This window comes from Physeter macrocephalus, chromosome 2 (genome assembly GCF_002837175.3).
Source record: "Physeter macrocephalus isolate SW-GA chromosome 2, ASM283717v5, whole genome shotgun sequence".
NCBI classification, from domain to species: domain Eukaryota; kingdom Metazoa; phylum Chordata; class Mammalia; order Artiodactyla; family Physeteridae; genus Physeter; species Physeter macrocephalus.
Window position 1 is genome coordinate 64,433,755 of NC_041215.1, and position 16,653 is coordinate 64,450,407.

At 38.9% G+C, this 16,653-nt stretch overlaps 1 protein-coding gene across 1 annotated transcript in view; it reads right to left on the reverse strand.

Annotated features, from left to right (window-relative positions):
* CCDC148 (coiled-coil domain containing 148) overlaps positions 1 to 16,653 on the reverse strand; it is a 310,928-nt gene that overhangs the window by 75,229 nt on the left and 219,046 nt on the right. The window contains exon 12 of the mRNA XM_024122369.2: positions 5,599 to 5,717. Coding sequence (XP_023978137.1) covers positions 5,599 to 5,717 — 119 coding nt within the window. The remainder of the gene's footprint in view (positions 1 to 5,598; positions 5,718 to 16,653) is intronic.

Genomic DNA, 16,653 nt, shown 5'->3' on the forward strand with positions numbered 1-16,653 from the left:
CGCTGACAACGGGAGAGGCCACAGCAGCGAGAGGCCCGCGTACCACACACACAAAAAAACCCCAAAAAAACCCTATAGCCAATTGAATTTATTAGAAAATAAAAGAGATCGAAAACAAAATAACTAAAAGCTTTCAACCCAAGAGTACAGAAAAAGTTCAATAATATTCAGAATCATGTTTCTTCCTCTGTCTTCCCTCAAACACCATCCCTAGTGAAATGAATCACCATATTTTACCTAATCTAAATACTTTATAAGCATCTGTCACCTCTGCATTCCCACTGCCACTTCTTAGTTCAGACACTTTTCTCACATAGCGACTAAAGAAAATTTATAATCGGCTTCTTGGTCACTCATTTCTACTTATTCCAAAATAATTTCCAGTCCTTCACCAGAGGGGGGGAGGGGGAACTATGAAATCTTCTAAAGAACCTAAGAGAAGACTTGAACTGGAGAGCTACTCTGGGAGGATAATCCTAGATTGGAGATTAAATTTGGCATATATGTCAGCTCTCCTTAACAAAATTTCAAAATCTGTTGATTTTTTGCATTGAAATTTGATATAATAACTAATATATTTTTGAAAAGAACAATGAGTGAACCCTGTACTATCAGATAGCAAAATAGAATAATTAAAATGGCATGGTACTGATGTAGAAATATAAATATAGATCAGTTTTTATTTAATCTAATCAAGAGCCCATATGAATATAAAAGCACAGTTAGAAGTGTAATATATAACAAAGGGTGGCATTTCAAATCAGTGCAGAAGGATGAATCATTAAATAATTGGTGTCGTGATACCTGTCTATCAGTTTAGACCAAAATATGAAAGTCAGACATTTTGCTCCAATCTTTTATGAAAAGAAATCCCAGATGGCTAAACTTTAGAAGAAACATGGATAATATATAATATTTTTAAAGAATTAGGTAGGTCTATTTGCAGGGATACCCATTCTGAAGTTTGTGCTTTGCAGAAGTGATACTCAACCAGGAGTAAAAAGGGGGTATGATGTCCAGCTTTGCCTCTGCTTGTCAAGCTGTGTGCCATGGTTCAGAAGGGGCGTCTTGTCTTTTCCTAATTTGTCTACTTCCTGTAGGGGATCTATGTACTTTGCCCCTGGAAAGGGGCACCTTTTCTAATTGGCACAAAAGCCTTATATGCTATCAGCAAACAATAAATAGTAGTTAATAATAAACAGGTAATTTGTACATACATAAATCGTTTTTTTGTTTGTTTTTACACAAATGGTTGCTATAAACTGATTGTGTTCCTCCAAAATTCATATGTTGAAGTCCTAAACCCTGATGTAATGGTATTTGGAGATGAGTCCTTTGGGAAATAATTAGGTTTAGATGAGGTAATGAGGGTGGGGCCCTCATGATGGGATTAGTGCTCTATAAGAAGAGACACCAGAGAGCTTGCTGTCTCTCTTTCCACCTTCTAGGTAAAAAGTAAGAAGGCAGTTGTCTACAAGCTAGGAAGAGAGTTCTTACCAGAAACAGACCATACTGGTACCTTGATCTTGGGGCTTCTAGCCGCCAGAACTGTGAGAAAATAAATCTCTGCTGTTTAAACCACCAGTCTATGGTATTTTGTTATGGCAACTGGAGCGAATACAATAGTATTATATTGTAAAATGTATTGGGTCTTTGTTGTTGTTCTTAAACTCATTTTTTTATGTATGTATATATAGATAGTTTGTATGTATATGTATTAAACAACTGATAACAGAGAGAACTTCTAGAGGAGAGATTGCATGAGGCTAGTGATCAAGGGGCACTATTTCCTTAACCTTAACATTTTATTTTTATTTATTTGGCTATGCCGCGTGGCTTGAGAGATCTTAGTTCCCTGACCAGGGATTGAACCTGGGCCACAGCAGTGAAAGCACCAAGTCCTAGCCCCTTGGCCACCAGGGAATTCCCAACATTTTATTTTTTATGAGTGTCCTCATTCTTACATGTTTTATTTAAAATATTTTAAATACTTAAATATTTTGAAAACAAATTATGTTAGATGGTGTCTCATGTTTTAAAAAGTCAATTGATAGTAATCGTTATATTTAATGAGTATTCACTATGTTCCTGCTGTCAGTGTGTTCTATTTAACATCTCACTTACTCCTTGTAACAATCCTATGACGTAGATATTATTTATGTCTTCATTTTACAGATAAAGAAACTGAAGCACAGAAAACTGAAATAACTTATCCAAAGGTCACACAGCTATAAAGGACAGAGACAGGATTCTAATGTTCACAACCTGATTCTAGAGTCTTCAGCCTCAACCTCTTTGGCATGTTGAGAAAGGAAAATGGGGCATTAGGAGGCTAGTGGAAATTTTGGCAAAAACAATTTTTAAAAAGTGATGAGGGTTGGGACTTCCCTGGTGGTGCAGTGGTTAAGAATCTGCCTCCCAATGCAGGCGACATGGGTTCGAGCCCTGGTCCGGGAAGATCCCACATGCCACGGAGCAACTAAGCCCGTGCACCACAACTACTGAGCCTGCAGTCTAGGGCTCATGAGCCACAACTACTGAGCCCACATGCCACAACTACTGAAGCCCGCGCTCCTAGAGCCCGTGCTCCACAACAAGAGAAGCCACCGCCACTAGAGAAAGCCTGCGCACAGCAACGAAGACCCAACGCAGCCAAAAATAAATAAATAAATAAATTAATTAATTAACCATCTAAAAAAAAGTGATGAGGGCAAAAGACAGCTTGTAATAGATTGAAATGGGAAATCTAATTAATAAATAAAAGGAATTGCTATATGTCTTTATTATGTTGAATTTCATAAGATTGCCAATACTTAACCATTTGTTGACCCACAACAATGGAATTTCCTTATGATTCAACCTGATGTATGTGCTAATTTACGAGTATTGTTTTCAAGACACTTAATCTTAGAATTAGAAAATAGAAAAAGGAAATAAATAACAGAACTTTTCAAACCCTCAAGGCTATGTGTATGTTGGTTTTTAACAGATCTGGAAATTGCTTCAAGCCTTCTTATTCTGACATGTGAAAAATGTGCCTACAGCTAAAATATCAAACATGAGATTTGTGAATTGTATTTCAGTAGTAGAAAAAAACGTTTTAACCAATCAACCACATTTCTTAGCATCAGAATGGTTACAAACAAACACAACTTCTGGTTCTTGTCAGAAGCAAAAGCTATCAGCATTTTTGCATGTTAAATTCCATCTCTCTAAATCACAAAATGAGGACTGTCCTTTTATCTATAATATCATCCAAAATTTTCTGAGAATTATTTTCTGATATATTATCTGGATATTTTAATGGCCTTCCTCACTGGTTTCTCACTGGCATGAAAGCGTTGGATTCATAATTATCTGAATCTACAACATTTCATATGAGTTGAATACACAGATCATAAACCCTTAAAAGTTGATAGCTCACTTAGCCCTCAAAAGTTATCCACTTCAATTTTACAAAGGACAAAACAGAGCCTCGTAGAGGCTGAGTCAGCTTGATAATTATTGGGACAAGAAACACACAACTGAAATGGCTCTGAAATCAAAGAAACTTCCTGGCTATGAGGGCAGATTTTACTAGAAGCATGTCTCCTAGATGCTGGGACTTCACATCTGTTCATTTTTACCTACCCCTTTAATTCCTGTGGCTCTCTTTTGTTTCCCCAGCGTAGTTTCAGACTATCCAACCAGCCTTTTGACCTCCACATTTGCCTTGCCTTTAGTATTTAGCTGCTTGTTTCTGTGTGACCCATGGCCTGGCCTGCCTTCTGGTATCCTCCTATATCTTGGTTTGGGCTTGTTTAACTGATTTCTCACTGGTTGTTTCATCTCTTAGCCTTGAGCCCTAACTTTGCTATATTCTTGGCTTTCTTCATAATAGATTAAACTCAATTATAAATCCTGAGATACCTGGAAAATCATGTGAATTTTATCCAGAAAGTTGTTGGGAACTGCATGGCATCTGTGTGGAACCACAGATTCACTCTGCAAGCTTGGTCACTGGAGTTTGACATAATTCCCATGGGTCACAGAGGAAGCTTCCTAGATATAAGTGAACTTTGTTGTGTAAAATAGTTATGTCATCCTAAGTTATGATAAGTCTAAAATGCAATTTTTATTAGTTTAGTAGACTTCATTTTTTAGAGCAGTTTTAGGTTCACAGTGAAATTGAGCAGAAAGTATAAAGAGTTCCGTTCAATTTTTTTTTACACTGACAAACTGTAAAGAAAACTTGTTGTGATTTATGTTATGAAATGTAAGATCTATTTTTAATTTATCTTTTGTGAAAATCTACTCAGGAGCTAGCTGAACTAGATAACTATGCCAGTTACCACTTTATTGTCTCTCAGCTCCAAATCTCCCTTCATTGTCTGCTCTATGAAAATAGTGATGGACCCTGTAACTACTTCTTCTCTGCAGCTGGTACAATGCTTAGCCATGTCAGAAAAGGGTACAGGAGGGATGCTGAAGAAGGAAGGGGCTTTCCTTCCTAGTTCCAGTGTTTACTCCTTGTTCCTGCTTCGTGGCTACCAGCAGCATGTGTGGGGGACACCTCATGGTGTTTGTGGAGTTCAGCTGCACCCCGTGGCCAGTTTCCCATCAAATTTCAGAGGTACTCCCATGGCCAGGTTCCCACTGAGTCTTGCAGGCATAAGCATCGCAAAGCTTGACTTCCAGCTTCGGTCTCCTGCACACAGGTAGGGTGTTGCCTGCTTGCCCCGTGACTAGGAACAAGTTCTGGATGAGCCCATCCAAGAACCTCTCCACCATGCAGCGGGCCACAACCACACCTTCTACAATGAGGTCTGAATCCCAACCACGGAGAGGGGGGCCCCACTCCAAATTTGCTCCTTCCATGAGAATCCTCCTTCAGCCCTCGGGCATTCTTTAAAGTTCTTTATCCCTTTATATAACAGAGATTTTTTTTGTTAGAATTAATAATTCTTTATCTTAAACTTTCCCTATCCTAATTACCATGTTGTCTCTGTCTCACTGACCCTGATTGATGTAGTAACCTTGAGAAAAATAATTTTAATTTTTCAGTGCACTCATTCATAAAATGAGGAAACTGGATTAGTTGATCTCAAATGTCCTTTCCAGCACTAAAATTGCATTATTCTAGAGAATTCAGGTTTTTCCTATACCGTTGGGTACATCTTAAGTATACTAGAATGAATACCACAGAGCACAGAATAATTGCATACTGCCTTCCTCAGCCTCAGTCGTAGTAAATGACTTTTTATCTGAATAATGGTTTCCTCCTTCTGGGTCAAAATATTAAGTCACAGCAGCAGCCAGTATTATTTCACACACACAGTGGGCAATCAAATACTATGAAATCCTCTGTGAGGATTTTAACTAGGAAGCTCTCTAAGGAACAAAATGGAAAACTAGAGATTCATGTATGAATATGAGAGTTTAAAATACATTATAAGTATCATTTTATTCATTTATGAATATAAATATTGTAAGGACACATTAAGTATAGAAAAATGCTCCCTCTGATATTATTTATCCTAACACATTACGGAAGACTCCATTCACCTAACACATTACAGAAGAATTCCATTACCACGCAATTTAAATATTTTCTTTTACCTTTCTCTGTCTTTTACTGACTGTTCAGCCATTAATTTCTTCAATTCTTCCAGATGCTGAAGATCTCTCATTTCCATTTCTTGCCATTTCTGCTCTTTTTTAGCCCAGTATTTTCTTATCTATTGCATAAATATCACATAAAATTTAAATTAACAACAGGTATGTTAAAAACAAGGAACAAAGTTACAACAACATTATCCATTGTTTCATATAGCAAATATTGAATTTAAATGACCCTTCATCTTTTTTATCTCTTAGATCTGCCTACAGTGTATTGGCAACAGAAAAAATAAGTTAAAACACAAAAATACATGTCCTGAGAAACTGCATGTTTTAACAGTTTCTGAAGTGGAAATGTAACTTGTGCTGAGACCTAAGGTTTTAATCTATGGCTAAAATAATTGGCTTTCAGGGAACCACAATAACAGCATGTTATTGTCTCTAAAGTATATGATCTACCTGTTACTCAAGAATATTTTTATCCTCTTATGGTAATGTAGTCTTTAACAAATATAGCATTAAACCTATTTTTACTTTAAAAGCACGAGTTTATTTATGCTAATGGACAGCAGAATGTTGAAAGTTTTATGCTTCTGGGGAAGTGGCAGGAGATGGGTGGGAGGAAGGAGGAAAAGAAAAAATTAGCAGGGTTGTGATAAATAGTAGTTCTGACTCATGTGGTAACATGAAGGACAGATTTATCAGGCTCAAAAAGGTGAAAGCATTGTTCTCACTAGGCATGTTTTACTTCCTTTTTCTGGGAATGGAGGCAGAATAAGAAAACCTGAAGCACACATAAGCTATTTTTAGGGGGCTAAAACAATTATTCCCCTAGTGATGGGGCAGTTGAAGTTTACGTTTAATTGACAGAGGACCATTCAACCGCTCTGGCCTGCCATGTTGTATCTGGGTCAAGAGAGTGGATTCTTGCTGGTAAAAGACAGTACCTTAATGGTGAATGGCAGTGAGTGACTACCAGCAGAGGGGCTTTGGTAGAGTATGGGTTAGCCTCATCCCCCAGGTGGCATTTTCTCTTTTGAGAAATGAATATGAAAAGCCAAGTGGTTTCCAGACTTGCCCAGCAACATGGGCTCTGACACCTGGGAGAACCAAAAGAGGCATCCCAGTACCATGGCCACAGCCATAGCAACTCTGCCGCAGGGCTTGCAACACAAGCAGTCACACCAGTGACATCCATTCAATGCTTAATGAGTTACTGATGGCTCCAAGGTAAAATGATTCTACTCCAGAGATGATGGAGATCGGAATCTAGGGAGAACAGAGGCGAAACTAGAAAGGTAGCACACCAAGATGGAAAGTGAAAGAAAGAGTAGGAAAGGGAGAAAAAGGAAACACTGACTGATATTTCAGAGTCCTAAGTGATAAATGCCAAGGCATTCTATTAGTGCCAGATATGGAAATGTTAACAACCATTATATTATCTCCCTCTGGGTTTATAAGTGATCTTTATTTTATTCTTTGTATTTTTCTGTGTTACCTTATTTTGGGCAATGAATATATATTTCTTTCATAATCAGAGGGAAAAAGAAGATACTTCAAAAGAACAGATATTGGATTAAAGGGCATTTTCTCTGGGTCCTGACAGACCAATGGTGCTGCTTACCCCCAGCACTGGCCTTGGCGGGAAGTCAGTGGTCCTTCTGCTGACAGTCCCTTGACAACAAGCAGACCAACCCCAGGTTGCTGGTGTCCTCAGATCACTGACACCATCCGGTGCAGTGTCCTGTGCAGGGCCTAGAAGTGTATCACACCTGAGGCTTCTTGGCATCTCAGGACCAATTATTTCCATCTTTGACTCTGGTATCCTCAGCCATTGCTGTAGCAAGAGAATCAGAGTCTCTCTCTCTCTCTCTCTCTCTCTCTCTCTCTCTCTCTCTTTCCCTCTCTTTATGGTTTTGACTGAAATTCTCCTGAGTGAAGGATGCTTTTCTTCTGAGGTCCCATGTGCCAGGAAGCTGGGGAATGATTCGGGCATTTTCTTCCTTGTTAATGGCTACTTTGAGACACTGATGCTGTCCCTTTCATGTACAATGCCTTCTTCCTTTGATGTTTACAACATCTGGCTATATCACCCTCTACATGTCCTTATCACTGGCATGTGTGGACTTCCAGGTCATTCTAAAATATTCATTGAGAATTCAGGTACGTGAGTCACAGCCACACAGGATTTGTTGTCCAGAACAACTCCTTCTACCTTCCTACGCAACTTCAGTCTGAAGCCCCCCTGACTTGCCACCTCAGAGTCCCATGACTTCCTCTATTCCAGTGAGCTACCTCCTCCTCCGGGATTCTACCACCATGCAGAACAGCTCCAATTCCAAAAGCTTCAATTATAGCCATCCATCTTATGACCAGAACCTACGAGCCCTTCCCCATCATCTTTTGTGTTCCGGCCGTATAATTTTATTCCTCTAGTATAGCCCTCACCACAAGGCTTTGCTAATTAGTATCCTTGCTCCTCTCTCCCACTAGACTGCAGAAACTGTGATTTATTATCCTGGGACTTCCAACAGCAACTGTACCAAATTGATGGTTTCAGCTGAATCTTTATTGACAATCAGCATTCCTTTTATGAATTCCTGGCCAGTGCCTCTCGATTGCTCACGGTGGTATTTCAAAACCCATTCACTATATTAAACTCCATACCTACCTCTATTTCTTCGGTTTTATCAGAGGAAACACAGACCCTAAAAGATTCCTTCCTTGATGTCCTGCTCCTCAGAGGAAGTGCTGTCCTTCCTTCTTTCCAAGGCAACCCTCACCTGGGCTCCAGAACCTATTCCCCAATTCCATCTCCATAACCTTACTCCACCACCTAGCCTTCTTTCCCCAGTAACTTCAACCTCTTGGTCTTTGCTGCTCCCTTCTCCTCACATGAAAATCTACACAAATCTCACCCATTAACAAAAATTTTAAAGGACTTTCTTTAGACCCCCAAGACTGTAGCACCACACCCTTCATTGTTCCCTTTCAGTCAATGATACCTATTCTTCTCCAATTTCACATCTCTTATTTTAGTCCTCACCATGACATTCCTACCTCTGCCTCCACCCCAATTCACTACTCTTGCCAGTGACTTCCCAATGATCAAAGCAAATTCAATCCTTATTTTATGTAATGTCTCTGTATTTGATTCTACAAACCCTTATTTACAGTCTTAAGAAACTACTGACTTTGGCATTCATTCGTTCAAAAAATACTTATTGAGCATCTGCTTTAAGCCAGATACTGTGCTATGTACTTGGGATATGATGATTAAAGAAAAATTAGGCCTTTGCCTCATGGAGCTGGGAGTTTCGGAAAGAGAGAAAATAAACAAGTAAATGAATGAAAAGAATATTACATGTTCAATTCTAAGAAGGAAATAAGTATGGTGATGATTTAGAAAAATCTGTGTAGAACCATTAGAAGGCATATTTTTAAATGACATTTGGATTAAAATTTGAAAGATGAGAGTGAGACAACCATGGAAAGAGATGAGGGAGATCACTGCAGGAAATGCGAGCTTTAGGTGCAACAGTATTGAGTGGGAACAACCTTGCACATGTTCAGAATTGGGAAGAAAACAGCACAGCTGGAGCAGGTAGTGTGAGTTAAGACTGGAGGTAAGTTTGGCAAGCTGGATGGGGGCTAGATGATTAGGCAAAGATTTAGTTCCAGAAACAAAACAAAAAAAGATATTGAAGAGTTTAAAGCAAAGAGTGATATAATGTGACTTAGATTTTTAAAATATAGCTTGGGCTATATTGAGTGAAGAATGGATAGTAGAGGAGCAAAGGAGAAACAGAGACCAAAGAGAATATGGCAAAAATGATCACTGGGATCCAGGAAATTAATTATTCATATCTGAGATGTGCTTTTGAGTGGAGTCAGAGTGCTCATTTAAGGATTAGACATGGCGGTTGAAGCTAAAAGGAATCAAGGATAATTCCTAGGTTTTTGCTAGAGCAACTGGTTGGATGATGGTACCAATAACGGAGATGGGAAATTGGAAGAATAACAGGTTTGGCAAAGAAAGTCAGGAAGCTCAGTATTAAACATTAAACAATTGATGTGACTGTAAAACACTTAAGTAGAGATTCCAAATAAACATCTGGAGGTACAGATGGGCGGCTCAATGGAGAATGCAGGGCTGGTCTAAATTAAGGAGATATCTACTTAAAATGCTACAAATGCTATTTGATGCTACAAGACTGGAAAAGATCTATAGAGTGTGAACGTAAATAGAAGAGAAAAGGTGATCATGCACTTTCATGTTTATCTGCCTTTTGCAGTTTTCTCAACCAGCATAACTTCATTTTCCTCCTCTACCTGTTAATTTTTTTTTTTTTTTTTTTTGTGGTACGCGGGCCTCTCACTGTTGTGGCCTCTCCCGTTGCGGAGCACAGGCTCCGGACGCGCAGGCTCGGCGGCCATGGCTCACGCGCCCAGCCGCTCCGCGGCATGAGGGATCCTCCCGGACCGGGGCACGAACCCGCGTCCCCTGCATCGGCAGGCGGACTCTCAACCACTGCGCCACCAGGGAAGCCCCACCTGTTAATTTTACTCTACCATTAAGACCAGAACAAATGCCATCTTCTTGAATCTTTCTCTGAACTCTCTAGGGAAAATGTTAGTAGGACTTCCCTGGTGGTCCAATGGTTATGAATCTACCTTTCAGTGAGAGAGTGGTATGGACATATATACACTACCAAACGTAAAATAGATAGCTAGTGGGAAGCAGACGCATAGCACAGGGAGATCAGCTCGGTGCTTTGTGTCCACCCAGACAGGTGGGATGGGGGGGTGGTAGGGAGAAGCAAGAGGGAGGGGATATGGGGATATATGTATATGTATAGCTGATTCACTTTGTTATACGGTAGAAACTAACACACCATTGTAAAGCAATTATACTCCAATAAAGATGTTAAAAAAACCCTAATATTAAAAAATAATAAATAAATAAATAAAATCTTCCTTCCAATGCAGGGGACGCGGGTTCGATCCCTGGTCGGGGAACTAAGATCCCACATTCTGCAGGGCAACTAATCCCTTGCGCCAGAACTAGAGAGCCCGCATGCCACAGTGAAAAAAGCCTGCACACCACATCAAAAGATCCTGCATGCCACAACAAAAGATCCCACGTGCCGCAACTAAGACCTGACGCAGCCAAATAAATAAATAAATAGTAAAAAAAAAAAAGAGAGAGAGAGAGGTCCTAGCTCCAACCCCATCTTTTCATTAAAAAATAATAATAATTGCAAAAATATTTTGAAAAAAAAAAGAAAATGTTCGTTCAATCCTTGGCACACCAGTGATCTTTAATTAAGATTTATTACCCTCCCTTCTTTGTTCTGCCTTGTATTCCTTGATTCTTTTTCAGGAGGGTCTAATACTGGATTGTTACTGATATATTTGGGCATTTACTACATGCCTGGCATGCTCTTCCCTGCCTTGTTGCCTGCTAAATCCCTCCTGTCCATCATTTAAGACTCAATTGTAGCATTGCTTTCTCAGCCTTCCTCCTTCCCCCTCTCCCTCAGACATAACTAGGTGTACCTTCTAAGGCACTATTTATGTATCCTTAGCATAACACTTTCCATATTGATCTGCATTATTCATCTTTGTATCCCTAGCATGTTGTATTGTAAATAACACATAGAAGGGCTTAAGTGATCATTATTAGGTGAGTGGGAGCACTTTCTGGTCTCTGGTCTGAGAATAACAAAGTTATGGATGGGAACCAGGCCAGAAGTTTTATTTGCAGGATGGTAAAGTCTGAACTAAACATTTCCCTAAGGACAGTTCCATTCACTTTCCATCAATTAATAAGAGCAGGAAGTGTGTGTCATGAAACATTGGCTTTGCAAGGTTCAAACTAAAGTTAAGGTTAAGAGTATTTAACTAGCCTTTTGTAACATTTGTTGAGACACAGATTTTAAACACACTACTGTTTAGATTTTTTGAGTGATCCTTGTAACTTTCCAACCATAGAGGAACCAGAAAGTTAGCGCATCGGGTAAGAGATGAATTTAAAGCTTGTCTCTTCTAGACTTGCAGATAAGGTTTCTAGAAAAAGCTTACTTTTCTGAAAACCAAAATGGGCCCTCATTATCCCCCATCTCCTCTTGTTATCTCTGATTTGTACTGGATAGTCCTCTTTCGTAGTCCCACATTTTGTTCATTTTGGTAGAGTTAAGCCAATAAAAGTATAAACAAACTGAAGAAACTATTCTCTATATAGATTTATGAGCCAAAGTAATGCTGTGCTATCTTTTCAGAGGGTTTAAGATCATTTTTATATCCCACCTTACTTTTGTAATCTTCCAAACAATTTGTCTCCAGTAAAAACTCCACTAGTAAACATGACATTTATGGTATTAAGAGTATATCAGAGTTTAATTTTAAAAAACTTGGACTAATATTATATAACAATTCAATTATTTTCATTCCTTCAGTCCAAAAATTATAATTGCATGGAAGAAGAATTTCTTGTTTACACATAGAAACCAGAAAGTTAGGACTAAAGCATTAGAGTAGGAAGACAGTTTGGTCTCTGATTTCAAGCAATCTTCTGTACCTTGCTCCTAGGTCATTATTCCAAAGGCTCTAATGACTTATTCAGGAGGATGTCATAATTCTTAACCAGATATACAAAATACATGAAATATAAAGTACAGAATATCCAGTTGCTTTCCTCATAAACCACTGAGGCGGAGCGATTTTTATTCCATTCTCTAGATTCTCATTTACTTAGCTAATTCCTCGCATCTCACGCCTTTTCTACTTTTGGCCTGGAATATCCACCCACAGAAAAAGTGTTGTTGCTCTGCATGAAAACACAGAAGGGCCTCTTCATTAAAAAGAGTCATTCTTTTACTTTAAATTTTTCCCACGTGTTTCATGTAGATGAGCCTGTATCACATAAAGTCACCACCAACCGAAGTCTGACTCTTAATTTCTATGCGATCTATTTGACAATCATCTGTATTTTGCCAAGTAAACTTTCACACACTTGTGTGAACTTCTGAAAGGTAAGGAACATGCCTTATACTGTAATATTTACTTGTATCCAGTATATTGCACCTTGCAGATGAGAGGTACAAGATAAACTACTCTAGTGGCAAAGAATATGGAAAGGCAACACTGCACACAGTACTTTTCTTATATCAATTCATATAAATCCAAAACTATTAATAAAGTATCCAGATAGAAAATAATGACAGACCACAGTGAACCAATTCATTCAGTCATGTGGGGTGTAGAGGTACATTTAATCCCAAAAGAGCACAAGGGCGTGGTACTTCTCTAAGTCAAATTGTCCATGGAAGCCAGATTCAAGGTTTTTTGGGCTAAAGGTGGACACTTGGTCACTTCCATCCTCAGAACCTTTCAGCCAACATTATCTCTTCTATACTTTGTGGTATAGAGATCTCTGTGGGCTTCAATCCAGGATGTGCTGAAGCTTCTGAGCAAAAAATTTGGCTCCAAAATAATTATTTTGCAGGGCATTCTTTATGAAAAGATGGGAAAACTCTCTACGTGGGTAAGAAATCAAAGCTAGTTCTTTGGTTTTTAAAAATAGAAAGTCAGTTTTTCCACCATCCTGCATGGTTATTTGAATTTAATGGATCTCCTTTCAGTCCACATTTCAGACTATTTGTATTTCAGCTACTTACTTTCATTGTCCTAAACTTGAACTTTTTTGCCACCAATCTCTAATCTGATAAACAAGCACATCTACCTACAGTAAGAGGGTAAATTGTCATACTCTTTCTGAAGAATAAATAGGGAAATAACTAGCAAAAGCCTTCAGAATTAATAAATAAAGTTTAGGGCTTCCCTGGTGGCACAGTGGTTGAGAGTCCGCCTGCCGATGCAGGGGACACGGGTTCGTGCCCCGGTCTGGGAAGATCCCACATGCCGCGGAGCGGCTGGACCCGTGAGCCATGGCCGCTGAGCCTGTGCGTCCGGGGCCTGTGCTCCGCAATGGAAGAGGCCACAACGGTGAGAGGCCCGCATACCGAAAAAAAAAAAAAAAAAAAACAAATAAAGTTTAAGAATTAATATGCAGGCACCTATACAAAGATTTATATACAGGTATGTTCATTACAGCCTTAAAAGGGTAAAAAAATTGGAAATAATGTAACACCACCAAATAAGAAATTGGTTAAATGCAATTATTCACATAATGAAACACTATGCAAACACCAAAAATTGTGGTAGGAATACAGAGGAACATATGCAAGATATATTGATAGATGAAAAAAATCAGGTTAAAAATAATATATGCAGTATTATCTAGTTAAATTAAAATCTTTGTGTATATAGAGAAAAGAATATATGAACATTGTTATTAATCTTTTGCTAGTGGTTTAGGATTTCGGGTGATATTTATTGTATTTTGTGTGCTTGACTGTATTTTCCAAACTATTTACAATGGACATAAAAGACTTTATAATTACAAAAGGATGTTTTAAAAGTTTGGCCCCAAAAAATCAAAATTTAGAAGGAATATCTAAGGGACATGACTCTTATTCATTCTGGAAGTTTTTAAACTCTATTCCCATATCAAATTAAATGACAAAAATACTGTATATCCTTGTATATAACATTTTCACTTTTTATCACCTTGCATGAAGCATTACTTTCACTTACTATAGAAAAGTTTCACAGAACTATGATTTAATTTTATGCCATAGGCCTTATAAAGGTTAACACAATATCATATAAGGGTTGATTTAGACTCAGTAAAACTTCTATTGAAAATGCTTTCTTCTGGGTGGTTTGCCTCCCTCCCCCTGCCAGCTCCTGATGTGCTAGATGTTGTCTATTATTAGCAAATAAGAGCTAAATGCTTCCTTTTAACTTTAACCATGTTCAATTACAGCACCCCTTTTTAGTCTTGGTTTGCTGACATAACTATATTCCCACCCTCTTAGTTTTTTGTCTCTTATTCTCTTACTAATTTTCTATTTTAATGATTCCTAATAGGAAACAGATGGCACTCTCAAAATTAGGTTAAATCCAGAAGAATGTAATAAGGGGACAATGACAAAGAAGGTTAGAATGCAGGGCAATCACAAGAGATCATGTAGTAGCCATGCTGCTTTACCCAGAGCCAGAGAAGGCTGCGTGGGGAGGGCCACCTGACAGGGGCTGAGACCTTTGGTGGAAGACACAGCTAGTCAACACAACTCTGCAGAGCCAGGAGCTGGGGGAGCAGCTCTCCCAACCTCTCTCTCCTCCCTCATCCTCATCTCTAGTGTTCCACTTTGACTGAACCCAACCAGAAGCCAGAGGGCAAGGGAGCCTTCTATAGGACAACTCCCTGGGACACAGAGCAGGATGGAGAGTATATACGCCCCAACGGGTAGACATCTAGCACAATAACGTTAGTGCCTTTATTATAAGTTTGGAAGTAGGTGATGTCTATATGTGTAAGTAAATAAAATGAATCTTTTAGGTGATTTCACTTTGGTCACTTATGTGAGCATTTTTTCCATAGCAGAGCTGCCTACTCGAATTGGCAATAGCTATTTTCTGCCGCGATGTAGTCTTATGTCCTTAGAGCATGATGAGCCAAGAAAGTATTCTGGGGTAAACACATTAGTTATCTCCCTCTTAATTGAAATGCCAGGTGGATTTAAAAATAACTGTTATGTCTTCTTTAGGAGTAAGGTCTATTTTCAGTCTGGGCATTGAAGTATTACATAATGATCGTGTCATATGTTGATATTGCTAAAATGAATTTGTCTGTAATCTTGTTTAATTTCTCTCTTTTCACTATTCATTAAAAAGGGAGTATATATATACTGAGGATGTTGTATTTCAAAGCCTGAAGTGTCAGGGAGAGTGAAAAGTGAAAAGTAATCAAACCTCAGAGTCATTCAATCATGACTTCTTAGAGCTGAGGTGATTTTAGCAATCATTTAATTCAAACACCTCATTTTACAATTGGTGAGGGAAAATCCTGCAGAGCCTACGTATCTTGCCCAAGGTCATCCATCTTGTTAGGGCCTCCTCGCTTGGCATATTTTCCTCTATATCTCAACATCAAAGTACAGTTGTATTCTGCTCATTCATTAAATTCACTCACTCACACAATATTTATTGAGTGCCTTGTGTCAGGCACTGGAGATAAAACAATGAAGAAAATGGACAAATCCCCCCTTTTTACAGGGCTTACATTCTAGAAGAGAAAGAGAAGACAGTCAATGAATAAATAAAGAGATGTCAGAGGAACAATAAATGCCAAGAAAAAAATAAAGTAGGGTAAATGGACAGAGTGACAAGGAAGGAGGATGCTATTTTAAGTTTGGTAGTCAAGGATAGACATTCTCTTTGATGACATTTGAGCGTGACCCTGAATGGAGTGAGAGAGTGAGTTATACAGACATCTGGGAGGACTCTTCCAGGCAGAAGGAACAGCCAGTGCAAAAGGCTAAGGGGGCATGTGCTAGGGTGTTCGAGGAGGAAGAAGTAGGCTGTGATGGCTGGAGCAGGAGGAGTGATGGGGGAAGTGGCAGGATATGAGATCCAAGAGATATTAAGCATAATGCGGGGAATGACATAATCTGACATGCCTTTTAAAAGCATCACTCTGCCTGTTGCGTGGGAAATCGATGGAGGGGGAGGGAGGGAAGGGAAAGGGAGGAGGCAGAGAAATGAATTAGAAGAGAAAGAGGTTTATAATAGTTCTGATTTGGAAGGCAGAGCCTTCTATTCATGACAATAGGTAAGGGTGTGAGTATAGGGTGTGAGGGGGGAAAACAAGAGTCAAAATAGCAAGGCTTTTGGCCTGAGCACTGGGAGAATAGGATTCCATTTGTTGAGAAAAGGAATATGGGGGAAAGAGTGGGTTTGGAGAGAAAAACGAGATTACATTTGGGTCAAATTAGATTTGAGGCAGTGGGATGTGTGAGTTTGCAGTTCAAGAGAGAAATCTAGACCAGAGATATTAATTGGTAATTTGAGTCAGCATATAAATGGCATATGAAGTATATTGGATTGGTTGAGATCCCCTAGAAAGTACACATACTTAGAGCACCGAGG